Source organism: Lissotriton helveticus, chromosome 1_1 (assembly GCF_964261635.1).
Source record: "Lissotriton helveticus chromosome 1_1, aLisHel1.1, whole genome shotgun sequence".
In the NCBI taxonomy this organism is placed as follows: Eukaryota; Metazoa; Chordata; class Amphibia; order Caudata; family Salamandridae; genus Lissotriton; species Lissotriton helveticus.
Window position 1 is genome coordinate 413,423,022 of NC_136057.1, and position 26,629 is coordinate 413,449,650.

Here is a 26,629-nt window from a genome sequence, read left to right on the forward strand (position 1 = left end):
GATCTTTGGACTGGGTAAGAGTGGTCTGCTTAATTCAGACACTCTGTTCATCACCACCCCCTTTTCTGAATCGTTTTTGGCCACTATAGGTGTGGCAGGGTATACTCAGACATGAGTCCCTTTCTCACTGCTCCATCAGGATTCAAGCAAGCCGGGCCGAAGAGGCTGAAATGCCAGAAACCGGTCCCCGGTAGCTTGTCTCCTTTCTGGTGAAGAATTGGCTTGGTAGTTTGGTCTGCCCTGTTCCCATGATGCACTGGGCCAGGGACAGACTAATTTGCATATAGCCAGGTTCTGAGCTGGGATGGGGCAGTGAGATAAATAACGGTGATGGATCAAGCCCTGATCTTTGGACTGGGTAAGAGTGGTCTGCTTAATTCAGACACTCTGTTCATCACCACCCCCTTTTCTGAATCGTTTTTGGCCACTATAGGTGTGGCAGGGTATACTCAGACATGAGTCCCTTTCTCACTGCTCCATCAGGATTCAAGCAAGCCGGGCCGAAGAGGCTGAAATGCCAGAAACCGGTCCCCGGTAGCTTGTCTCCTTTCTGGTGAAGAATTGGCTTGGTAGTTTGGTCTGCCCTGTTCCCATGATGCACTGGGCCAGGGACAGACTAATTTGCATATAGCCAGGTTCTGAGCTGGGATGGGGCAGTGAGATAAATAACGGTGATGGATCAAGCCCTGATCTTTGGACTGGGTAAGAGTGGTCTGCTTAATTCAGACACTCTGTTCATCACCACCCCCTTTTCTGAATCGTCCTCCCTACCACTTGGCCATAAATGGCGGGGACCGCGCGGCAGTGAGCTGTGACCCTTGACCCAGTCACTCCACTACCACACGGCCCCCGTGTGCCCGGATTCTGCTGCCGCTGCCTGCTTGGCCCTCTTGCTGCCGCCTCTCCTTAGGGCCCCTGCTCTCCAGGCTTGCCCTCGCTCTCCAGGCTTGCCGAGGCTTGCCCTCGCTATCCCCCGCTCAGCTTTCCCGCTCTTTCCAACCCCCCTTTGCTCCCCGCCGCTGCTCTCCTGCGGCCCCGCCCCCTTCTCCTGTCTCCCGCTCCCCATTCGCCACCCCACTTCCACCTCCCAGCTGCTCCTCCCTCCCACTTCGCCATAAATGGCGGGAATCGCGCGTACGCGCAGCGGGCGCGCCAAAGGCAAGCCCTTCTATGCCCGTCCACGCCTGGACCGCGCCCGAACCCCTGGACCCCATCAGAGCCAGCCAACCCGACTGAGCTACGACGCCGCCACCCTCCACGCACTCAACACCGGCCGATATCCAGCCTGCTACCAAGCAACCCCGAAGCGCACCCACAGAGCCTTCACCTGCCACGCCTGCTACTTCACCTGCACTCGGTCTTGCACCGCGCCAGCCAAAACAGCCACCAACAACCACCTCAAGTGCATCCTGCTCAACACCCGCTCCATCCACAGGCATGCCGTCGAACTATGGGACCTCCTGTACAAAACTGCACCAGACGTCGCCTTCTTCACGGAAACCTGAAAGAACGCCTCCTCAGCCCCCGACATCGCATTGCCATCCCGGACGGCTACAAGATCATCCGGAGGGATCGAGTCAACCAGACCGGAGGAGGCATCGCCATCGCCCACAGAAACACCATCCGCATCACAACCAACACCGACGTCCCCCTCGCCACCGCAGAGCACCTGCACTTCCAGATTCACACCGACCCCCAAGACCACCCTCAGAGGAACCCTCATCTACAGACCCCCAGGACCACGCTCACACTTCAGCGAGGCCATCGTAGACTTCATCAGCCCGCTCGCCCTAGTCTTCCCAGACTACATCCTTCTAGGAGACCTCAACTTCCACCAGGATAACAACCAGGACAACACCACCACCGCCCTACTAGACAACCTCGGATTCAAGCAACTGGTCAACACCCCCGCCCATTACGCCGGCCACACGCTCGACCCGGTCTTCTCCTCCAGCAACCACATCTCCTTGAGCCACACCACCGAGCTCCACTGGACCGACCACAGCTGCGTACACTTCAACTTCAGGAAAACAACAACCCACCACCGCCCTCAAAAACCCCCCCCGAGATGCTGGAGCAAGATCACCATCGACCGACTCACCACCTTCTTGAGCCTAAACCCTCCCACCAACACCACAGACCCCAACGAAGGAGCCCGCAACCTCACACAGTGGATCACCAACTGCGCCTACACCCTTGCTCCACTGAAAAACCCTCCCAGCAACCTCAACAGCAAGAAAGCCGCGTGGTTCAAAGACTCCAAGAAATCCTGCCGTGACCTCGAGAAAGCCTGGGGCCACAACCAGTCAACGGATAACATGACAGCCCTCAAGAACGCCACCCGCAAACACCACCAGCTGATCCGCACCACCAAAGGTCATGCTTCAGAGAACGACTGGACAACAACACCCACAACAGCAAGGAACTCTTCAACGTTGTGAAAGAGCTCTCCAACCCCAACGCCAGCAACAACATCACACCTTCAAGACCTCTGCAACTCTGGCCACCTTTTTTCACCGTAAGATCGTCGACATACACGACAGCTTCGGCGCTAAGAACTCGTACCCCACCACCGAACCTACACCCCCCCACCACCACCCTGTGCGCCTGGACTCAGGTCAGCACGGAAGATACCACCCACACGATGAACACCATCCACTTGGGCTCCCCAGCCGATCCCTACCCACACCACATCTTCAACAAAGCAGACCATCATCGCACCCAAACTTCGGGACATCATCAACAACTCCTTCATATCCGCAACCTTCCCGGAGAGCTGGAAGCACGCAGAGATCAGCGCCCTCCTGAAGAAACCCACTGCAGACCCCTCAGACCTCAAGAACTTCCGCCCCATCTCGCTTCTCCCCTTCCCTGCAAAAGTCATTGAGAAAACCGTAAACAAACAGATGACAGCCTTCCTGGAAACGAACGGCTCCCTCGACCCATCGCAGTCCGGATTCCGAGTGAACCACAGCACCGAGACCGCCCTCATCGCGGCCACCGACGACATCCAGACCCTGCTGGACAATGGAGAAACAGTCGCCCTCATCCTCTGACAGAACCCAAAGAGTCCGTCTCCCGCCCTTCCTCGCAGAAGCCACCAAGATCATCTGCGGCGTATCTCAAGGCTCCTAGCTCAGCCCCACCCTCTTCAACGTCTACATGAGCCCCCTCGCAGCCATCGCACGCAAGCACAACCTCAACATCATCTCCTACGCCGACGATACCCAACTGATCCACTCCCTCACCAACGACCCCACCTCCGCCAGAGCCAGCTTCCAGGACGGAATGAAAGACATTGCAGACTGGATGAAGCTCAGCCGCCTGAAACTGAACTCAGACAAGACGGAAGTCCTCATCCTCGGCCCATCCATCTCCGCCTGGGACGACTCCTGGTGGCCCCCTGCTCTGGGCCCCCCACCCAAGCCCACGGACCACGCACGCAACCTGGGATTCATCCTTGACTCCTCCCTCATGATGGCCAGGCAAGTTAACGCCGTTACCTCCTCCTGCTTCAACACACTCCGCATGCTCCGCAAGATCTTCCTCTGGATCCCCACTGGAACCAGGAAAACGGTCACCCAGGCCCTCGTCACCAGCCATCTGGACTACGGGAACGCCCTCTACGCTGGGACCACCTCCAAACTACAGAAAAGATTCCAGCGCATCCAGAACGCCTCAGCACGACTCGTCTTGGACATCCCCTGACACAGCCACATCTCCACCCACCTGAGGATCTGCACTGGCTCCCCGTCAGCAAGAGGATCATGTTCAGATTCCTCACCCTCGCACACAAGGTTCTCCACGACTTGGGCCCCGAATACCTCAACAACTGCCTCACGTTCTACACGCCAACCCTGCCGCTCCGCCAGCCTCGCCCTCGTCCCACGGATCTGCAGAACCACCACCGGAGGAAGATCCTTCACCTACCTGGCGGCCAAGACCTGGAACACCCTCCCCACCCACGACTCACCCAGGACCATCTCTCTTTCAGGAAGCAACTCAAGACCTGGCTTTTCAAGCAGTAGCAGCCCCCCCAGCACCTTGAGACCCTAGCGGGTGAGTAGCACGCTTTACAAATACTCCTGATTGATTGATTGGAAGCAAGTTCTTAAAGCCACTCGTGTTGTGTACCCCCACCCCCTCCCAGAGGAATCCGGCAAAGATTGCGTTCATTTGCCGGAAACAGGTGGGGAGTATCTGGTATGGGTGGTTCTGAAGATGAAACAAAAGCCGAAGCAGAGATACCATCTTGAGTATGGCAGACCTGCCAAACAGAGATAATGGTAAGTATGACCACGAGCATACCAGCTCCCTGGTGTGTGTCCAGATTTCTGTGGACTGGGAAGCCGACAAACACCCCTAGATATTTAAACCCATCAGGGACCACCGTCACCTCCTGTGTCCAACTGCCCAGTTGGTCGCCCCCATGTAAGGTCCACAAGAAGGATATATATATATATATATATATATATATATGCTGGAGGACTCGCCAAAGACTTGAATTATCCTTAGTAGTCACGGGCCAGTTCTATTGGGCTGCTGACAACGAAAAGCACAACATCCGCAAAGCGCGCTATGCGATCCGAAAACTCTCGTGACCCCTCGAAGCCACGGACCTGAGCATCAATCCTTACCCAAGCCGCCAGCAGCTACATGGCAAGTGCGAACGCAGGGCAAGTTTTAATGTTTAATATTTTGAATAAGTTTCATATTTTTCAGCGCGGCACAGTCCAGAATTCTGGAAATCTACTCCCGTCGCTTTTTCAAGGTAGAAAATAATAGATTACCAATGTAAACGTGTACTCCCACGCATGGAATCACAAAAGACATTAAGGTAGTTTGCAATCGCTGTAAATGCTTAAGCCAAAAAGCGAATGGATGAAAAGTACTTCGTTTACAGCGTGCACTTTCACCCACATGTAATACAAACCCAAACTTGCATTTTTGAATGTGACTTGAGGAAAAGTCAAAGAAAAAAAATACACATCCCAGACTGTATGTCAAGCTTCTTACAGTCCAACTAGGTCTGTTAACTATCTGAAGACTATGAAAAGGAGGTGGATCTGCACACCTAAATGTAATCAGTGTATTCAAACTTGTAACTAGAGGTTATCAAAGTGTGTGCGTGCAAAGCATTGGGAGGGGGTACCACCCTCCCTAGGTATAATGTGTGAACGGAGTACTTGAAAATAAGGACTATGCTACGCACAGCAATCAGGCAAACATGCCTCAAAAATTATAAGTACATCATTAAAACCAACATTAATTGATGTTGAACACATTCATTGTACACATTTATTTGAAAAATATTTCACATGATTATTCTAAAGCAAAGTGTAAATCCATTCACAAATATTCAGAATCCAACTCTGTGATTTCATAAAAGTAAAAAGATGTTAATCAAATCAAAATAACCCAATGCATTTCGGGTTCTACTGAACCCTTTTTCAAGGGTTAATTTAAAGCTTTTTTCGTTCTGATTCTCCGGGCTGGTTCAGATGCCGAATCTACAACAAAAATGCACAATATACACATTTCAGAAATATTGCATGCGTGTCACGTATTGAGTAATATATACAACTATAACCTTAGGGTTTGCATTCCCCTGTAGTACCATAGTCTCCGTGAAGGCTAAAAAAAGAGAAAGTCAAAAGTCCAAAGAACCCAAGAAAGGTTTTTATGTGAATCCATACATGCCGTGATTGGAACATATAGTACAAATGAAAAGAGCAAGGGCCTAACCCATCGTGAGTAATTCTAATCCAAGAGTGTTCTAAAAGGTCCAATGTGAACCACACTTGAAAAATAAAACCATAGCTGTGCTCAAAAAATCAATTATTGTATGCTAAACTGATGAATACCTTAATACCTCTGTTGCATTAGCTCGGAGAAAAAGTGGTCCGTTCAAGAGTAACACGATCCTGTATGTAATACAATGATCCTGATTGTAAATCCATGTTTAATGCACCTCTGTTCTTAAAGTAAAAGAAAAAGGTAATGCGCCTACCGTCTCAGTAAAAAGCCAAATACCAGCTGATGTGTTGCCAGGTACCCTTGAGTAAACTTTGTGTGTCACCAACTGTTCAAAAATTACAAAATGTCTAATGTAACAACTATGTAAATTAAACTTGAATCATGAATTCGACCTGAATTAAACCTTTCTTACCGCTGACTGCACAATCAGAGCCCCATCCAGTATGTCCGTGTTAGTTCAAAATGCTCTCGCTCCTCCGCGCAAGTACCCTAAACAAAATAATGTAGCTATCAAAAACTGTTCGTATTAGACAGAATGCCTCACACTACCAATAAAAACAGCTTGTAACGTCCCCTACCTTCGTGCCAGAGTTTCAACCGGTAATCAAATCTCAGCGTCCACATTAACGAACTGCAAGCGACCCGGTGGGTCTATCCAGTTCTTAACCTAATCCAACCCGGAAATAGACATAAAAGTGGACTCGAGGTTGAGAAACAACCCGATCCAACATGGCGTTTCCACACGGAGAATCAGAACGAAAAAAGCTTTAAATTAACCCTTGAAAAAGGGTTCAGTAGAACCCGAAATGCATTGGGTTGTTTTGATTTGATTAACATCTTTTTACTTTTATGAAATCACAGAGTTGGATTCTGAATATTTGTGAATGGATTTACACTTTGCTTTAGAATAATCAATGTGTACAATGAATGTGTTCAACATCAATTAATGTTGGTTTAAATGATGTACTTATAATTTTTTGAGGCATGTTTGCCTGATAGCTGTGCGTAGCATAGTCCTTGTTTTCAAGTACTCCGTTCACACAACTATCTGAAGACGACATAGCGGGGCTCATAAAAAGAGCAAAGTGACAGTTCACATAAAGGCAACTGTTTTCCTACCTGCACTTTTTCAACGGTGGCAATGGATGTAGAATAAATTACCAGAAACCATACCAATAGCTTAAGAATCCCACAGAATTGGGCCCAAAACACCATTTATCCAGCATCGTAAATGAAATGTTTGGAACTTCCACTGCATATTTCGACAACCACAAACTTACAACACCAAACACGTATTTGAAAGGGAAAAAAGCATCAATTACCATATTGCACCGGGCTTGCTAGATGCAGTAGAGCGATGTCATTGTTGTAGTTCTCCTTGGAATTGTACTGTGGGTGAAGCTCGATACGTGCCACGGGTATGATCTGTTCCGTATTTTCCCCCACAAGTAGATTAAACTCTCCGGCAACCACGTTCAACGTCAGCAACTCATTTCTAGAAAACAGAGGCAACAGTCAGACCGCTACCACATCTGCCTACACCTTAGTATATCGAGTCTAATCACTGCAATACTCTCTTGGTGCCCAGCCGATGGTGTACCTTCTTTAGAGGGGTGAGATGGAGCAAAGAATCTCTGAAAGGTGATAGACTACCCAATATGAAAGGGAGTCAACACACCAACACCACTTTCTCTGGGAAAAGGTGTAGACAGCTGCACTGAACACATGAATCTCACTCATGAGCTGACCTGATGTTTTGCCAACAAGAAACAGTCTTCAGAGTCCAGAGATGTAGAGGGCAGCTGTGTGTGCATCAGTTCAAAGTGGTTTGCACATGAGGAAAGCGTGGACCCAATTAGGTTCCCATTGTGGCATTACAAAGGGGGGTTTTGGGGAGAGGGGTGACAAAGCTTTTAGAAACCTCTTCACAACAGGTGAAACTTATGATGCTGATGGCCCAGAGACTAAACAAACAAGACCTCATACCGATTTGCCTGTAAAGAGTCCATAGTTCGGTGCTACACCAGTTCATGAATTTGTCACAACACTCAGTATAAACAGTATGATGATGCCTGGCAGCAACAATATCCACACCTTTGGGAGTGAGATAGAATACAGGACCCTGCCCTGTTGCTGCAACAGGAGAGCCTCTCAAAATGGAAACCTGGTTGGAGGACAGATGCTCATAGCCAGAAGTTCTAGGTGCTAAACTCTCCTCGCCCAATCTGGATCCACTCGGAAGACTTTGGCCTGGCTGGTGGAAAGAGATAGAGGAGTCCCATGAACCACTCTAGCTGGATTGCATCTCAGAGCCTTTGAGAGATCAGCATGCAGAACAGGTGACACTGTTCTTGGCAGTGGAGAAGAATCTAGCCAGGGTTATCCCCACTGTTGGAAACCTCAGAAAAGCCGTGTGCCACCCTGGGATTGTAATTGCACTGTTGGTTGAAGGGAGGTGACAGCCCTTCAAGGAAGAGTCACAATACTCATCAGGGTGAACCACTAAAGTCACTAAATAAACCTGTGCTTAACCATCTGGTAACTTGGCACAAAAGCAATCAGGCTCATCGTAGAGGCAATATGTAAAGTATGTGTTATATTTAGCCTGTCTCTTTTCTGCACAGTGAAATCCCATGGGCAGAAAAGAGACAGGCTAAATATAACAGTATGTATGCAGCTTAGCCCGTAATAAATTGAACACCACACAAGAAATATCTCACACCAATTTAGAAAGAGTAAATATCAATAAATTATTTGATACCAAAATAGTTAAAAAAAACAATCAGTAGAAGCAGAGCACTACACCAATTTAAAGATTTAACCTAAATGTTGTGGCTAATAGCACAAAGCACCACTCGCAGTTATCTTGGTTAAAGTCATACGTTCAGGTTTACCACAATGGAGCACGTGCCGGATACAAGGACCAGGTAAGTCCAGCTAAAAAAGTACCTTCTAGAGTCCAGCATGAAGAGCCCAGTTCACGGTGTAGAAGGCTAAAAGGAGAGCGTCGTGAATGGTTGTCCCTGTAGCTCAAAGAGCTGGCTGGGTATTGTGTATAGTAGTCCTGTCGGGTGTCGTGGACGGTCATTGCTGAAGCTTTAGGTTTGCGTTCACCACTGGCTCTCGATGCTCTATTACAATGGGCAGATCTCCATTTGGCAGCCGTCACTGGCAGTCGCTGTAACAAAGTTTGGTTCACTAGAGCTTTGCGTGGGCAGGTCTACTGCAGCAGGTCCGCTGGGTAGATGCAGAGATGGCGGTTTGTTATAACCCTGTAGCTCAGAACAGGAGGTCAGTCAGCTGTCCAGTTGAGTCACTTCAGCCTGGAATATAGGAGCAGGTCAAGTCTTTCTTCTAAGACAACAGGGCAGCCCTCAAGTAGCAGGGTGGTCCTCTGGCAGCAGGGTAGTCCTTTTGAAGTATCTACAGGTCCAGGAGTGTATTGAAGAGTGGGTCCGAGGGTCCTATTTTTATAAGTGGTGCCCCTTTTGAAGTGGGAGAAGCTTCAGAAGTGTGTGGAACTTCCTGCCTCCTTGCTCAGGTCCCAGTCTTTCTTGGGGCACAATAGGCTAGTGTAAAGTCCTTTGTGTGTGAGCAAAAACCTGAATCACCCTTCTTTGGGTCACTCCCAGGTACCTTCTTTTTTTTACCCTGGTGGAGTACATGGTAGGACACCTCCCTGAGACCCTGAGCTTACTATTCACTAGAGCCATTCTTTTTTTCCTCCAGAGCCAACTTCTTATCCTCATATGTCCTCTTTGCAGAAGCCTCCTCCTTGGCTGCCTCAAATTTTAAATTTTGCCAGCTGCACCTAGATTTCTCTCCCAGCCCTGCTCCTCTGCGGACAGACTGACTGAGCGCTCTTCTCTAGGCTGCTGCGGCTCAGGACCGTGCCCACGTCCTTTGCCTACTCTTTTAACCATCAGGAAAATACTCTAACCTCTAAAGGAAATTCAATCTTGGCTAGTACCAAAGCTTCACCAACTTCACAGGTGCAACTAAGTTTCTCAATATTAGAACTTCAATACAGAGTAAGAGTGGATGACCAAACACACAAAACAGACAGGCTCTTCTCAGCTCGCAGTCTACAGACCTCTTGAAACAAGTTCTTGCAGCAACCAGGCTCATTTCAGAAGATGAAGAACATTCATGCATGCCTGAAATCTTCTCTACATGGTCTGTTGATTCTAGAAGGCAGTCATGAACTCTTTCAAGAAAGCCTTTTTTTCAGCTTCAAGCGTTTATTCCAGTTTAATATAGCATGAACTTGACCCAAAGGTATTGGGAAACTATACAGGAGCACCATTACACAAGGACACTCTTTTTTTAGGCACATGGATTTAAGTGCTTTGCATATAATCAAAGGATATTGAGCTAATGCAGAGAGTCAAACCTGGTTTCCAAGTTCCAAAGTCAACAACTATGGTCATTACCCCACATCACTCTTTACAGTGGCTACCCATGCACTTTTAAAGAACAAAGATGTTTTCTTATGATAAGTTATGATCTCTGAATGATTCCTAACCAATACTTCTGGCCTATTTTGTGGCTCTGCAATGCACTTACTGTTTTTGATAATTTGCTATGACTGGTGTCGGAGCTGGTGCTCCATCTGAAATTATGCTGGCATGGTCTTGTGGCTTACCACCCAATGTCGCTGCCGCCAGCAAAAAACAGCAAAAACAACAATGATGGACAGAATGTGGATCAATGTCACATTCCCCCCAGTCAAAAGATCTGGGCCCAAATCCATCGTTTTTCCACTCCACACCACCCTGGGTTAGACAATGGCGATATGCAAATCAGCGCTGACCCTGTGCCCCATGGGAACAGTCCAGTCCGAACTACAAAAGCCATGTCCTTCCCAGAACGGAAACAAGCACTTGTCTCTCAGCCTGAGAACACCTATGTTGTTCCAGTTCACATTTCACTAACCCTAGAATTCCCGAAGATTTTTTTTTTCCCCAGAATGTTGTATTTATATGGTATTTTCATACAGTTTATTACACCTGTATTATGTACAGTGAGAAAAGTGCTACCTTGATATCTGTGCTAGTTCAGCTTGTTGGTGGGCGTATATAATGGGTCATGATTGAGAGCTATGAAATTCACACTGAAGGCAGACCAAATCTCAGTGCCCATCAGTGGGTCATAAAGGGGTGCAGAATACAAATGTATTCAATCCTTGGCCTCTCTGCAGAGCCAACTGTAAATTTGCTTTTTGTGAAAGTTTTTGAAGGAGGTACTGACAAAAGATCAAGAAAAAGGCAGTGCTTCAAGCCAAGTTGGTGCAATTTGTGTGCGAGGGTGAACAGAAGGAGATGTAAGCAAGTATGTGCAGTAGGGAGTGAAAAGTGTGCTGAGGAGGAAAGACACGAGATATGCAGATGGAGATATTTAGAAATATATAAATAGAGCAAGGCCATAAGAGTCTAACAGACTGCAGAAAAAAGTGGACCATGATTTATTAACTATTTGCGTAACAAAAGGGACTCAAACAGCACAGAGTTTGGGAGGGAGTTACTGCTCAACACAAACCAGGACTGGTGCTGAAAAGCTCCCCAACATAATGCAAAGTAGCACTACTTTGCGTCAAGGGAGTGTTTAATGGGTGGTACATGGATGTTCATTTCTCCTCATTTTCCTACCTTTGTGTGTGTGTGTGCAGTGCAGCACATAGGCAAAAGGGGGAACATTCTTAAAGGATAGCCACTCTTTAGTTAAAGTTTGGATCCCCAGAGATAGGAATTCCTCAGATTTTTGTTTGTTAATAACTTGGCTACCATTTACTGAATCTCCATAAGATGTTGCAGACCTATTCCTTTTTAGGGTCAAGCCTAGTGCAGCGCACATGCGCTGCTCTGTGGGAGGCTTCTTGTGAGCACTCCAAACTCCCCCTAGACTTATCCGTGTGGGTCAATTAACTCCCACACATTCCATTGGCTTTTGCATGTGGCTTTCAATAATGAAAGCACGCAAATAGCCAAAGACGGGTGCATGTCTCGCTTTCTCTGAGAATTTCCTCCCATGGTGTTTGGGTCTCGGGAGCGAGCAGAGGTGCACAATGTGCCAGCTGCATTCCTGGTTCATGTTACTAATGAACACAGCGCGGTCACTTTCACGGCCGCAGTTTTTTTGTATGGTGTCCACTGGTTCTGCTCATGGAGCAGGAGGCATATTTCTTTTTTCTGACTCCCTTCTTGGTGGAGGGGGTACGGTTCGGATCGACATGCCACAGGGGGAAATGCAGCCCTAAATACTTGTATTCTGAAGTGCTGCTGCTTGACTTCTTTATTTGGTCGCAGGCTCTATTCTCTGTCTTGTTCCAGAGTTCTGGTGACGCTGCTGTCTTGGCCCTGCCCCATCCTCCCTGCCGTCTGCCTCAGCATTTCTCCCCCATCTTCCCTCCTCACATCCAGGTGGCTGCCTCCTCCCCCGCCCTCTAGAATCTGATTCTCGGTCTTCATTTCTCCCATGCGGTCTGTCCAGCGTGGGACATAAAGTATAAGTATAATACAAATCACAGGAAACCCTGACCGCCTATAGTGGTGAGGGCCAGGGACACAATGCCCCAAACTGATCCCCAAGCACATAGGCCGTACTGTAATAAGTCTTATACTCTGCTTGCTCGGGGCTGTAACATGCGTGGTTTTCATCACACCAATTTTAGGGAGACACATCGTCCAGCACACCCTGGGTGTCCCAGGGGCTGGGCTGGGAGCAGGGCTTCGTAGTCGACTAGAGACCAGAGGTGAGGCACTCTGAGTTGTTCCACTAATGGATTTTCCATAGATTTTTACTATGGCGTAGCAGTAAAATGGTTGAACGGATTTTAATGAAAATTGGTAGATTATAGTGTGTAGATAATCCTTTTTGTTAGATGTGATATTGTTAAGTAGTTTGTAAGTTATAAGGCAATAGATCTTAGAAATACATTGGTCCACTGTAAATCTTGGTAGTTTTGAGGTATACTGCAGGACATGCTGATGAAAAAGCAATATATGATTGGCTAATGGTTGAATTTACAAAAGTAAGTCAGCCATGTTTAACCCCTACTTAATCTTCATTGCAGGTTTTACTGTGAAATATAATGTACTACTGTTTAATAAGAGCTTAGGAAGGTTCGAGGCACTTCAGGCAAGTGTGTAAAGGTAGGTAAAATTAGTTGTATTACTTTATATTTTTTTAAAGTTAGAGTACTGCAGTACTACCTAGGAAGTACCACTGTACTACAAAAAGATGCATTTGTAAAAAATGCACATTGTATTTCACTAGAGTTGCACACTGGGACCAAACCAACAAATACGGAGGTGGAATCGCCATCATCTATAAGGACACCATCTGCTGCAAAACCTACCTAGACGACTTAACCTAGATAATGGAACAACTCAACTTACAACTACACAGAAGGGAATAGCGCCATCAGAGGCACCCTTGTCTACAGACTACCAGAAATCACGCCCCAGCTTCTGGGGTGCCATCCATGACCTAATTACCTTTATCGCAAGCGACTCAGAGCACTACATCTTCCTAGGAGACCTTACATTTCAATGTGAATGCCTTTAGCCATGTTTTCTAGCAGCACATCTGCTGTGCAGCATGGCTGAAAGTCACTGAAAGCCCAGAATCACAGGATTTTGAGCAGACGCAGAGTCTATTTGCCCCCATGTCGAGTTTGTCCTGCCCTGCCTAACAAAAAAGGGATATGACGTGACATTCACTGGCCATAGCATAGACCTTTTTTCAGTCACTTTCAGCCATGCTGAACCGCAGATGCGCTGCTAGACAACATGGCTAAAGGGGTACAAAAGGGGGTGGTGATGGACGGAGCATCTGAACCAATCAAACACTCACACCCAGTCAAAAGATCTGGGTTTGATCCATCACCGTTCTTTAGCCCACTCTGCCACCCCAGTTCAGACATGGCTATATGCAAATCAGTCTGACCCTGTGCCTCATGGGAACAGTCTGACCCTGTGCCTCATGGCAACAGTCCAGCCCGAACTGCCAAGCCATGCCTTCCCTGGACCGGAAACAAGCTTCCGAGGACCGGTTTCTGGCATTCCAGCCGTCTTCAGCCCAGCTTGCTTGAATCCAGTGGCAAAGTGAGCAAGGGACTCACGTCTGAGGATACCCTGCCACACTTATGGCGGCCAAAGCGGTACAAAAGGGGGTGGTGATGGACGGAGCATCTGAACCAATCAAACACTCACACCCAGTCAAAAGATCTGGGTTTGATCCATCACCGTTCTTTAGCCCACTCTGCCACCCCAGTTCAGACATGGCTATATGCAAATCAGTCTGACCCTGTGCCTCATGGGAACAGTCCAACCCGAACTGCCAAGCCATGCCTTCCCTGGACCGGAAACAAGCTTCTGAGGACCGGTTTCTAGTATTCCAGCCGTCTTCAGCCCGGCTTGCTTGAATCCAGTGGCAAAGTGAGCAAGGGACTCGCGTCTGAGCATACCCTGCTACACTTATGGCGGCCAAAGCGGTACAAAAGGGGGTGGTGATGGACGGAAGTGAATTTCATTAGGGATTGTGGTGGACAGGCCTTCAAGGTGCTAAAACACCAGAGCTTCGAAGGTCTAGCAGGGCCTTCTAAGGTCTAGCATGGGAATGTGCTCCATCAGGAAAGTAATCTGGTGGACTGTTCATGAAGGCTGAACCTAGTTCCCCAGTTCTGAATTCAGCAGCTCTGGCCATAATAGCACATCCTCTCACCCGCTGAACACCATACTGTCCCACTGAGAGAAGATTACACTGCCTTCAGCTACAACCTAATTGTGCTCAGCCATAAACACCTGCAGAAAAATGTCAGCAAAAGACATTTTCAGAGAAAGTGTTTTTTTTGGATCCATTTCACATAACAAATGAAGGTCAGTAGAGGAAACCGACGGTAAGACGTTTAATGAAGTCACGGTTTTCAGGCAGGGAGGAGCAGCGAGAGAGACAGAAAGGGGGGGAACAACCATTACAACGCGGGTTTTACCACGCATTGCTTTTACATCGCATGCATTACAACGCATGCGATGTTACAATGCGTGGTAAAACCACGCATACCATTACATCGCGTGTGCTTTTACAACGCATGTGATGTAATGTGTAATGGCGGCGGGGGCGGCGATCCACGCCTTTGTGAGGAAACTTAGGCTGTTTCCTCACAACGACGTGAAACAAGCAGGAAGGAGGAAGCAGGATCCGACGGCGATGCTGGAGAGGAGAGAGGTAAGGGGGTTTGTGCATGGGGTGGGGGTTACTTTCGTAGGGTTTAGGGTAGTTTAAATGTAGTGGTTTTTTAAAAACGTTTTAGTGTGTGTTGTGGTGTTGTCGTGTTTGTTTAGTGTAGTGTATTAGGGAGGGTAGTGTAATGTTTATGTAGTGTAGTGATTTAGGTTTTAGTGTAGTGTTGTAGTGTTTGTTTATTGTAGTGTATTAGGGTAGTGTAGGGGTGGGAGTAGTGTGGTTAGTGTAGTAGTGTGGTAGTGTTTTTGGGTTGGGGTAGTGTAGGGGTGGGAGCAGTGTGGGTAGCGTAGTAGTGTGTTAAGGTTTAGGGTAGTGTAGGGGTGGGAGTAGTGTGTGTAGTAGTGTTTTTGGGTTGGGGTAGTGTAGGGGTGGGAGTAGTGTGGGTAGCGTAGTAGTGTTTTAGGGTTTAGTGTAGGGGTGGGAGTAGTGTGGGTAGCGTAGTAGTGTTGTAGGGATTAGGGTAGTGTAGGGGTGGGAGTAGTGTGGTAGTGTTTTTGGGTTGGGGTGGTGTAGGGGTGGGAGTAGTGTGGGTAGCGTAGTAGTGGTTTAGGGTAGTGTAGGGGTGGGAGTAGTGTGGGTAGTGAAGTAGTGTTTTAGGGTTTAGGGTAGTGTAGGGGTGGGAGTAGTGTGGGTAGCGTAGTAGTGTTTTAGGATTTAGGGTAGTGTAGGGGTGGGAGTAGTGTGGGTAGTGTGGTAGTGTGGTAGTGTTTTGGGGTTGGGGTAGTGTAGGGGTGGGAGTAGTGTGGGTAGCGTAGTAGTGTGTTAAGGTTTAGGGTAGTGTAGGGGTGGGAGTAGTGTGGGTAGTGTAGTAGTGTGGTAGTGTTTTTGGGTTGGGGTAGTGTAGGGGTGGGAGTAGTGTGGGTAGCGTAGTAGGGTTTATGGTAGTTGTTGGACCCGGTCCTTTGGGCAGGTTTACCCCGTGACTTTTTGCTTTTTCCTAGCCTGTTTTTGGAACCTGGATTGGTGATTGTAGGCCTCTGCGCACTTTTTCACTGTGGTACAGTGTAAAGTGCGTGTGCTTTCTGTGTATGGATGGTGAGTGACCTGCCCTCCCATAGGAATGAATGGGGAATATGTATGCCCATGGTAGATTCCTGATGCATGGGGAGTGCAGGGGCGAGTTTGATATGTATGAACTCGTGAGAATGAATGCTGCAGAATGGTGTATGCGGCATGGCTGTATCTAGTCCAGAAGCGCCACTTTTAGAAGTTGGCATAATTGTGTAGTGAGTCTGCTAGCACGTGATTGGCTGATGGGCCTGGCCCAGGCATGCCTGGGCCTGGCCCAGGCATGCCTGGGCCTGTTGGTAGATGGACTGTCTGGAGGAGGGGGTCTGAGTCAAGCCGTAGATGAAAGGCCCCCCCATCTGCTGTTAGGGAGGAGTGGAAAGAGCTCTGGTGGTGCCGAGCCGTGCCTGGCAGCCCACCCCTGATGGCTCTCCCTCCTGATGGCCCCCTGTCACCTCTGACCTGAGGCTGACAGGAGAGGGAAACCAGATACACCCAGAGCTTAGGGCTCGCTTACACAACGACTTCAAAGCTTTTTCTGTGTATAAGAAGGGGCTCTGCCCCTTCCAAAATGTTCTTGTTTTCTGACTTGAATCTGCCAGGGGCATGCTGATGCTTGGGCTCAGGGAATCCCTGAGCCCTGCCCAGCTCCTGGACCTCTGATGGACATTCCTGGACTCCTGGGGGACCCCTCTGCCTTGCTGGGCTGATGGGGGGACTTTGCTTGCCCCCTTGGAATCTCTGGGACCGTGTTGCAGCATGGAGGAGCTGCATTTGCTTGCAGGAAGCGCTGTGCTTCCCCCTGAGCGCCTGGGAGCGCTCTGCCTGATTTCTAGCGCTGTAGAGCGCTTTATTTGGATTATAGCGCTGTGGGTCGTCATTTAGCACTGGGAGCGCTTTATTTACATTGCGAGTGCCCACCTCGCTTATCTGTACTTGTATTTCGGCTGCCCGCGCCGATGTCTTTAATGCCTGCCCGCCTGCCTGCATCGGGCCGCCGCGCTGCCCGCGGCGACCCGGAAGTACCTGGCCGGCCGGCCAAACCCAGCGCGGCCGGCCGGAAGTCCCGCCCTGCAGCCCGGGTGCCGAGGAATGGTGACCGCGAGCCCGGGGAAGGAAGGGAGAGAAGAGGACGCATGGCGGCAGGTCGGCCGGGCTCCCGTGAGCTGAGGGAGCCCGGTGGCATCTGAGGAGGAGGCGCGCCGAGTGAGGAGAGGAGCGGCAGGCGGAGACTTGCGGCGGGGGCGCGAGGCACATTGACGGTGCCTGCCCCCAACGCGAGCGAAGAGGAGCCCCCGCCGAGTACAGCCCGGTGAGTCAAGAGGGCTGGGGGGGGCTCCGTGATGTGGCTGGCGGTGCCGGTAGAGGCACCAGGGCAAGAGCGGTCCCGTGTGACAGTGGACTGCTCCGACATGGCGAAGAGTAGTGCGGGAAGGGCGGCCCCGGTTGGCAGCGGGTCGCCCCAACGTAGTTTAAAGCCCAGAGAGGCCCGGGGGCCATTATCGATTGAGAGGCTCCCGAGTCGGCCGCATTGTTGTTGGAGAGCAAGAGGGCTCGGGGCATATCGGGGCAGATTGTCGTTGCCCGTCCCCAAGGGGCCCAGTTGTGTCTAAAGCCACGAGGGCTTCAAGGGCGGCCCCGGTTGGCAGTGGGTCGCCCCAACGCTTGGAGAGTCCTGTTGAGGCTCTTGGGGGCCATGTTAGTTAAGCGGGGGCGTCGGGGCATATTGTCGGTGCCCGCCCCCTCCTGCCTGGGAGAAGCTCGTGTCCAGAGCCCCGAGAGGCTCCCTGAGGGCATGTTTTGTGACAGAGCCTGTGTGGCTCCAGCAGGGGCGCAGTTTTGCTCCTGAGGGCTAGTGAGGGCCCTGGCGCAGTTTTGTTGTTCCCCAGTTGCCCAGCACTTTGTGGGCAGCTGCCACGTTTAGGCTTTTTGTACTTTGAGACTGGCGCTGCATGGCAGCGCACCCTGACTTTGGACTCAGGGCATCTTTGCCCCACAAGGCCAGTTGGCCTAGGGACTGCCACAGGTAGTGGCTTATGTAGTGTTGGCGCAATGCGATTTCTATGCTTTTAATAGTAATTGCCTACTGTGTGTTTTTGCGCTATGGACTTATGTTATGGCACCTCTGAATGTTTATGCATTATGTGTCTTTCTATCCAGGCGCTGCACCTCTGAATGTTTAGTCATCCTGTGTCTTCTTGCGCTGCACCCCTGAATGTATTTTACTGCATCATGTGCTTTATTCTTAACACCTCTGAATGCTTTAGGCCTCATGTGTTTCTCTTTATTACTCCTCTGAATGTGTTCATGCATCATGGGTAAGGTGTTCTGGTTTATACCCCTAAATGTGTTTATTCTTAGGTGGTTGTCTTTTCTACTCCTCTGAATGTAGGTTTATTGCATCATGAGTAATGTGTTCTTTCTTAGACCCCTAAATGCTGTGTGATACTTAGGTGGTTGTTCTTTTAGTACAGGTGGTCCTAGTGAGGTCCTGGTCCCCTGCGTGACAGTCTCCCAAGGAGTTCAGGGTTGCGTAGGTGGTACTTACCTGTTCCCAGTAGTTACTGGATGTGATCTATAACTGTTACTTTGTTTTACAGTGAAGTTTATATACTTTTATTCTAATTTCTGATAAGTATTTCTATATCTGCAAAGTGTTGATTCAGACAGGGGCCCATGTGGCCCTGTCTTGTAAATAATCCCTTGTGAATATTGCCGTGCCAGTTGGCACAATGTACATGTGTAATTTCTATCTGATATGTTTTGACAATACAAAAGTTATTTTAATATAACCTTGTGTGGAGTCTCTTTTGTGGTGTACCTAGTATGTTGTTGCTGTTGTGCGCTGACGCAAATGCTTTACACATCGCCTCCGAGTTCAGCCTAGACTGCCCGCGCCATGCTACCTAGAGGGCGAGCAGGGGTTATCTTGGCGTGTGACTTCCTTGCCCTGACTGGAATGGTGGTTTCTGCCTGGCTTTGGCATCAGCCTTAGCCTACCAGAAATAGCCGGTTTCCAACAGTAGTGTAGGGGTGGGAGTAGTGTGGGTAGTGTAGTGCGATGTAATGACATACATCCGTCAAAAAGAGGTAAAAAGTAGGAGGAAGAAAGAGGGGGGCAGCTGACAGTGGCAGAGTAGAAGTGTAATGGTTAGTGTTCTTCCGAGTGGCTTAGTCATGCCAGCAAGTTTATTAAGGTAAGATTAGTGGTCGAAGTGACCACTAACCATTCCACATACTTAGTAATTCAGTCTCATATTTTCAGAATCGAACATTTTTTCATTCAGATTCACAATGAAATCTTTATTTATCGGATACTACTAACAAGCATTAGCAAACCCATTAGGGCTGCCTTGTTTCAGCCATATGTTCGTTGTCTATATGCTTGGATACGTAGCAGACAAAGGCACTCAAATACTGATTGGTCAAATGGTACACCATGCTAAACAAAGGTTTAAAGTTAATGTTTTAACCCAAGCCCTTAATTGCATGGATCGCGCCTTTCGGATACGAAGCAGGTGACGAATGGCAGTGTATAGCACAAACACAAATCAAAGCTGTGCCTGTTGACTAATAGGAAATGCATAACAAGTGTACTAAGATACAACCAGGGAGCCTCATGATTAGCAGAAAGTTAATAAAATTGTATTCTCCAATGCCCGTGCCAGGACCCCGCAAATGCTGCGATATTGCTGCCAGTGGGTCAGACAAAGTCCTTGCGAATTTTTTATGTACATGTGCAAGGTGCCTAGAACGCAGAGCCTGTGAGATTACGGTGGTTAAGCACACATGAGGGTGTTTCGCCCGAGTCGCAAGAGTAAACAGTCTGCTGCAAAAACGGCCCTGTAACAAAAACGGCCCCCTGGGGCCCAAAACCGGCCCCCACCCATGCGGCCGACCGGGGGATTGCCCGGTGCCTGCAACGGCCAGTCCGGGCCTGGGCTCGGGAGTGGGACAATAATGTTTGCAGGGCCGTTATTGGTAGCGCTTTCACGCACTACCAGATTGATGGCCCTATGACCCAAAAAAGCAAGTTTGCATCCACAGGTGGTGGTAACACTGCCACATGGATGAGCATAAGCAGGCCTCGTGGCATTGTGATCAGTTTATCACGGTTATCTCTCTTCTATTTCTTAAGAGACAACAGTGTTCACCAGTATTTATTTATTTTGAAGTCTTATATAGCGCTGGCCAAACCTGAGGGTATCGGAGCGCTTTACAACAGTCGTACTGCAAAAGATCACAAAATATAATAATAGTAAAGAACATGGACGGAGAGTTTAAGTGGGTTGTGCAACCCAGGGGCATTGAGAACTTGGAATGCCTTCAATGAGTGTCAGTCATTGGGCAGAACTCCTCTTCCAGGGAGTAATGTTTTCAGGGCATCTGCAGCTCCTGTCCCTTAGCTAGGGAGCAATCTAGGAAAAGGTTTTTGAGCAGGCCTTTGAATTTTGAAAAGGATGCAATAGTTCTGATGTGTGGGGGACTAGAGTTCCAGATTTTGGGTGCGTTACCCTCGAAGGAACGGACCGCGGTGTTTTGTTTGCGAGCTTTCAGTGGGATGAGTAGAAGTGTGTTCGAGCTACGGAGGGTCCGGTCTGGCCGGCTTTTTTGAATTTGGTAGCCAGGTATTCAGGTTTGCCTGTGTGAAGGGCTTTGTGCATGAGGCAGGCTGTTCTGAAACTAGCACGCATTTCTACTGGGTGCCATTTTAGTTCTCAGAGTACGGGTGAGATGTGTTCAAATTTCTTCACGCCTGTGACCATTCTGGCTGCTGCGTTGAGTTGTTTTGAGGGGAGCAAGGTGTGATTTTGATGTACCTGTGAGGGTAGCTATTCCATAGTCTAAACTCAACACCACCAATGCTTAGGTGGCTTGTTTGAGGTCCTTGGATGGGATGAAAGGTTTTATTGTGTTCAGTAGCTTCAGGTTAAGGAAGGCGATCTTGGCAGAGTTCTTAATGTGTTTGGTCATATCCAGGTTCGGGTCTAGAGTGATACCTGGTGATTTTACAGAGTCGGCCAGGGTGAGGTTGCTATTGAGCACATCGATCGCTTTTGGCCATTCTGTAATTTGGGGGTTCTCTTCTTTTTTAGAGATGAGGAGTACTTCAGTTTTGTCCCAATTTAGTTTTAGGTGGTTACTTGAAAGCCGGTATTGGACTTCTGAGCGTGCCATTGAGGCTCTGATTGTCCTCGATGGAGGAGGTTTCCAGATAGATCTGTGTGTCATCTGCATACAGATGGAAGGGAATGTTAACTTTTTTGAGAAGGGTTGTGAGGGGTTCCATGTAAATGTTGCGGGGAGAGCACTGAACCTTGGGGGACTCCCTTGCTGACAGGGTGTGGGTCGGACGCAAAGTTTTTGATTTTTATTCTTTGGGTGCGATTATGAAGGAAGGAGGAGGAGAACCAGTGTAGGACCACCTCATCTAGACCTGCCTTTTCTTGCAGCATCTTAATGAGCAGTTTGTGGTCGACCGTGTCGAATGCTGCCGATAGGTCTAGAAGAATGAGAAGGCAGTATTGGTTTGCATAAAGTGATTTGTGGATATCATCGATGACATTGAGGATCGCGGTTTCAGTGCTGCAACATTTTCTGAAACCCGATTGGTGGGAATCGAGAAGGTTGATGCTATCCAAGTGCTGAGCTAGTTGAAGGAGCATGCATTTTTCCAGGGTTTTGGATAGAAGAGGCAAGTTAGAAACTGGTCTGAAATTGTTCATATCTTTTGTGTCTAGGCCAGGTTTTTTCAGCAGTGGTGTGACTTGACCGACTTTGAGGCAGTCTGGAATGACCCCAGCTCTCAGGGAGCTGTTAATGATCTTGCACCATAGCGGAGCAAGGGAGAGTTTCAGCTTTTAGGTCAGTTGTGGAGGTCGAGGATTTAGAGTGTGGGAGGAGGAGGGATTGGCTGTGGCGATCAGTTGGACTATCTCTGCTTCCTGTATCGGGTTGAAAGATTTCCAGGGTTTGATAGGGGGCGTGGATGCGCTGTCATTGGTCCCAGGCGAGATGCTATTGCGGGAGGGTTGATGTTGATTTCCAATGAGAGCTCAATCTTGTTGGCCTGGTCCTCAAAGAAGTTGTGGCAGAGCCCTTTGGAAGCCTGTAGTGAGGAGTTAGTGGGATTGGAGGTTTGTTGTCTTATAAGGTTACAGAGCTTCTGGGGCCGAGGTTTTTTTCAATCTGGATGTGTTTTTTATACTTCCTGCGAGCTGCTTGGAGTTGCTCCCAGAGAATAGCAGAAGGGTTGCTTCTCCAGAGTCTCTCTGTGGCTCTTAGTGGTCTCCTTTCGGAGTGGATGTCCGTGTTACACCATGACCTCGATGGAATACTCCTGTTTTTTTATTTCAATGGGGCTAATTGATCAATAATGGACGTTATGTTCGAGTTGTAGTGCGAGGTGAGTTCAGTTGTGGTTAGGAGATCAGAGGCGATGGGGAGGATCAAGCATATCCTTTCCTCTAGGTTGGCTATAGGAATCTGAGTAAGAGGTCTAGACCATTTGGGGGAATCTTGCGAGGGGGGCTGGAATAGAACCTTTTGGTTGATGTGGAATAGGAGGTTATGGTGATTGGACCAGTCCACGGGGAAGATGTGGTCAATCGTGACTGCGTCACGTTGAGCGATAATGGCATCTAAGGTTGCTCCTTTATTGTGCGTTTCTACTGAGCAGAATTGGGTAAGATTATTGTCATGAAGGCGATTGTTAAAGGTTTGAATTAGTGAGTTAACATCATTCCATCGTAGGTTGAGGTCTCCTAGAATTAGGTTGTTTGAGTCACTGAGCAATCAGGTCGGAAAAGTGCTCCCCGAATGCGGAGGTGTTGCCTGGGGGATGGTTTAGAAGATGGCAGAGTATTGCTCCATTGTCATTTGTCTTTTGATGTTGCCGGTGAGGCATTCAATGGTGCTGTAATTGAAGGGGTCCATTTCCACAATGAAAATGTTGTTCTTATGTATGATTGCTATACCTCCACCCCTTTGCTCTTTTCGGTCTTTGTTGATGATAGTGAAGCCTGGGGACAACAACATATCTAGGTTTGGTGCGGAGAACATTTAGCCAAGTCTCAGTGATGAACGCAATGTCCATGTCGTGTGAGAGGATGGTTTCTGCTAATTCTGTTGCATGTTTAGAGGCTGATCTGCAGTTTATGAGCATGCAGTTGGTGGAGAACCCCTCTTTGTTGTTTTTCTTTATGAGGGGGCTCTGGGTAAGGTGGTGAGGAGGGCCGGGGGCCTTGGGGGATTCAGTGGGCTGTGCTCACTCCCGAAACTGGTGATCACTTGGATCTTGGATTTAAGGGAGTCTATGGGGGGGCAGGGGTCAAACGTTAAAGATAGCTCCGCCACTTCAATACATTTTGAAGCACAAAAGGCGCCCCACCTGACCATGGCACCCTGTGCAGTGGCACCGCTCACATGCCCAAATGCCGGCTCTGAATGGAAAGACAAACTTATTAATTCTACGTCTCTGCTGCCGACTTGTTTTTTCAGTTTCCCAGCTCACATTATTAAACAATCCTGACATTTTTGCTCAAATCCCTAATCACTTTAAAATCAAATGTCTGATGACATGCACTAAAGCTGGTCTTAAATATCTGGTGGAATTTCAAACTGCAGGCGTCATATGTCATAACTGGGCTTCAACTACGCCTGATCGGGCAGCCAATGCAGACAAGATTTTACAACAAAACAAACAAGAAATAAAGAATCTATAACTATTTTGTTGGTCTTTCAACTTTAGGTAAGTGCCTACTAACTGCACATCTATATAAAAGGTAAACCACGTGAGTTAAAGAAATGGATGACAAATGCATTATTATACACTAACGTTATGATATCGCTTGGTTAATCAATCAGTCTATGGATTGCGTTAGTAGCCAGAGAGAATAAGAATTAAGCCCAGGTTGATGCAGTAGGGAATAGTGGCTTCTATATTTATTGTACAATGAGGATGCAGCCTGTGACTAAAAGCTCTGAATATGCACAGTTTTATTGTTACATGCAAGAGAAAGCAGGCTTTCACAAAAACGTGCAGAAATTTAGTTTTCATTCCAAAAGAAGTGATAAACATCAATTTCAGGCAGGGCTGTAGCCAAAGGGGACAGATAGAGGGACCACCCACTTTCATACAAATGATTGGCCCTGATAAACGCAGCTGCCAGCATGCGAGACTGGTGAGTTAGTCTGTTGTGTCGGGGCCACATGATGGTGGGGCCCCTGCAATATACATGTATTTGGTGCAGGTCTAATAGTGTGGCAAGGCCTGTAAAGAACACGCGGAGTCGGCAATGTATTATTTGCTTGGTAGTTGGCGCAGGCAGGGTCTCCTAATCACGCTCGGCCACACAATATTCATTAGCATTGACCCACGTGGCATTACCATTATGGTGAACCGTAAAGGGGTGACAAAACAAACACCCTGCTCACTAGTTCCTGCCAGCAAGTCCAGCGGAGCAGCAGCCTTAGAAGAAAAAAAAATTGAACATTGGTGTAGAGCTGTAAAATGCACTATTTGACATTCCTGAACAAGCGCCTGACAATGAATGCCCGCTTGATGCAATCTATTGTGAGCAATGTCAGTGGTACAGTGGAAGCACCAGTTGTAGAAGTGAAATCCGCTTGAAATTGAAGTGTGGGGACTCGTAAGAAATTCTGGGCACCTGCACTTTAACAAATTAAGCAATGCTATGCTGGTTGTAAACGGTTACTTTTTTCTCCCACATGGCTATCTACAGAACTTAGCCTGAAGTGGGGGTAAGAATAATGCTGCACGAGTCACTTTAAGATATATAGTAATTAAATACTGGTTTTATTTTTCAATGCTCACTTTAATGGGTTGCCCTCTTCCTAAAATGCTATTTCTTATCTTTAAGCAATACTTCACGATACACTATCATCTCTGGTCCACTTTATAGAGCACCAGCCAATCTCTCTCTCAGTCCTTGTGACTCTTCCATCCCCTTAATGCTTTGTAGTGCTCCATCCCTGCTTTTCAATTTCACCCTCTCTAATCACCAGTCCTTCAAGGGTTGCCTTATTTATAGGCCCCCAGGTGAGAAAACTAAATTTCTAGCAGCCATAAGTAAACTACTAGAAGCAGCTGTCTGCTCCCAAAGATACACTCTCCTGGGTGATTTTAATTTCCACCTGGAAAGCAAGACATCCTCAGACACCCAGGAACTTATTGACCTACTGGCTGGGATCGATATGCAACAACTAGTTACTGATCCCACCCACAGAGCAGGACATACCCTAGACGGGATTTTTTCCAATCTGCCTAATCTGAAAGTCTCCCTGGTCCTACCAGCTTTCTGGTCCGACCATTCAGCAATCCACTTTGCAATTTCCCTCTCCACTCCTGAAAAACCAGGCAACAAGAGAATCATCCCGAAACTAGTTAGGAAATGGAAAAACATCACTGGGGACTCGCTAGACAATGCCTTAAATAATTCACTGACCCCTCTTCCCAACAACGTGGAGGAAGCAGCTAATTCTTATACTACCTGGCTGGACCAGGCTTGCCTACTATTAGCCCCCCCCAAAACCACTCACTCCACCCGGGCCAGGCCTGCCGCCCCGTGGTTCACAGATCAAATAAGGGAAATCAAAATAAGGTGCAAAAAGCTTGAAAAAATCTGGCGTTCAAACTACAGGGAATCGGACAAGAAAACCCTCAACGCGGAACAAAGACACTACAAGGATAAAATCCTGCAAGCGAAAAAAGCCTTTCTTACGAGACAGATAGAAGACGCTGCCAACACCCCTAAAGAACTGTTCCTTACGGTCGCCTCCCTTGCCAACCCCAAACCCATTGAAATTCCAGCAAGCCTTACACTTTGCGAAAGTTTGGCAACCTTCTTCCGTGAGAAGGTGGAGAACATTTTCCTCCCCCTAGACAAGCTAGTGAAGTCCCCCTCACTGAGGGAGACCTCTGATCCCGCCAGATCTGAAACTACGCTTCAATACTTCCTGCCCATCACGGAAAAGGAAGTGAGGAGTCGCCTACTAAAAATCAAATCAGGCTCCCCTCATGATCCCTGCCCCACAGCAATAACGAAACTGGCACCAGATGCAATTGCCAGGGGCCTCACTCCTCTCCTTAACCAAATGCTGGAGATAGGTGAATACCCCTTAAGATGGAAGCAAGCCTCCATCCTACCCTTGCTAAAAAAAAACAATCTAGACATCACTGAGATGAACAATTATCGCCCAATTGCCAGACTCCCCCTCCCGGCCAAAATAATAGAAGGTTACCTGAACACACAACTTAGTTCCTTCTTAAAATCAGCAGATGTACTTGATTCCTCCCAGCACGGATTTCGAGAGGAGCACAGTACGGAATCCGCCCTGATTAAATCCATGGAAGATATCAGACTGGTGATGGATGCAGGGGGCAGAGCGGCCCTGATTCTACTGGACCTTTCTGCGGCCTTCGATACGGTCCACCATAAACTATTGGTGGACCGGTTGAGGGCCTGTGGAATTCAGGGAAAGGCTCTAAAAATCCTTCAAGCCTTCCTATCTGATAGATCCCAGACAGTGGCACTGGGCAGCTACGAATCACGCCCTTTTGTACTTCCCTGTGGTGTCCCCCAGGGGTCCTCTTTAA

The 26,629-nt window shown here is 48.2% G+C and overlaps 1 protein-coding gene across 1 annotated transcript in view; it reads right to left on the reverse strand.

Annotated features, from left to right (window-relative positions):
• OVCH1 (ovochymase 1) overlaps positions 1–26,629 on the reverse strand; it is a 1,371,455-nt gene that overhangs the window by 1,169,933 nt on the left and 174,893 nt on the right. The window contains exon 5 of the mRNA XM_078673763.1: positions 7,080–7,252. Coding sequence (XP_078529889.1) covers positions 7,080–7,252 — 173 coding nt within the window. The remainder of the gene's footprint in view (positions 1–7,079; positions 7,253–26,629) is intronic.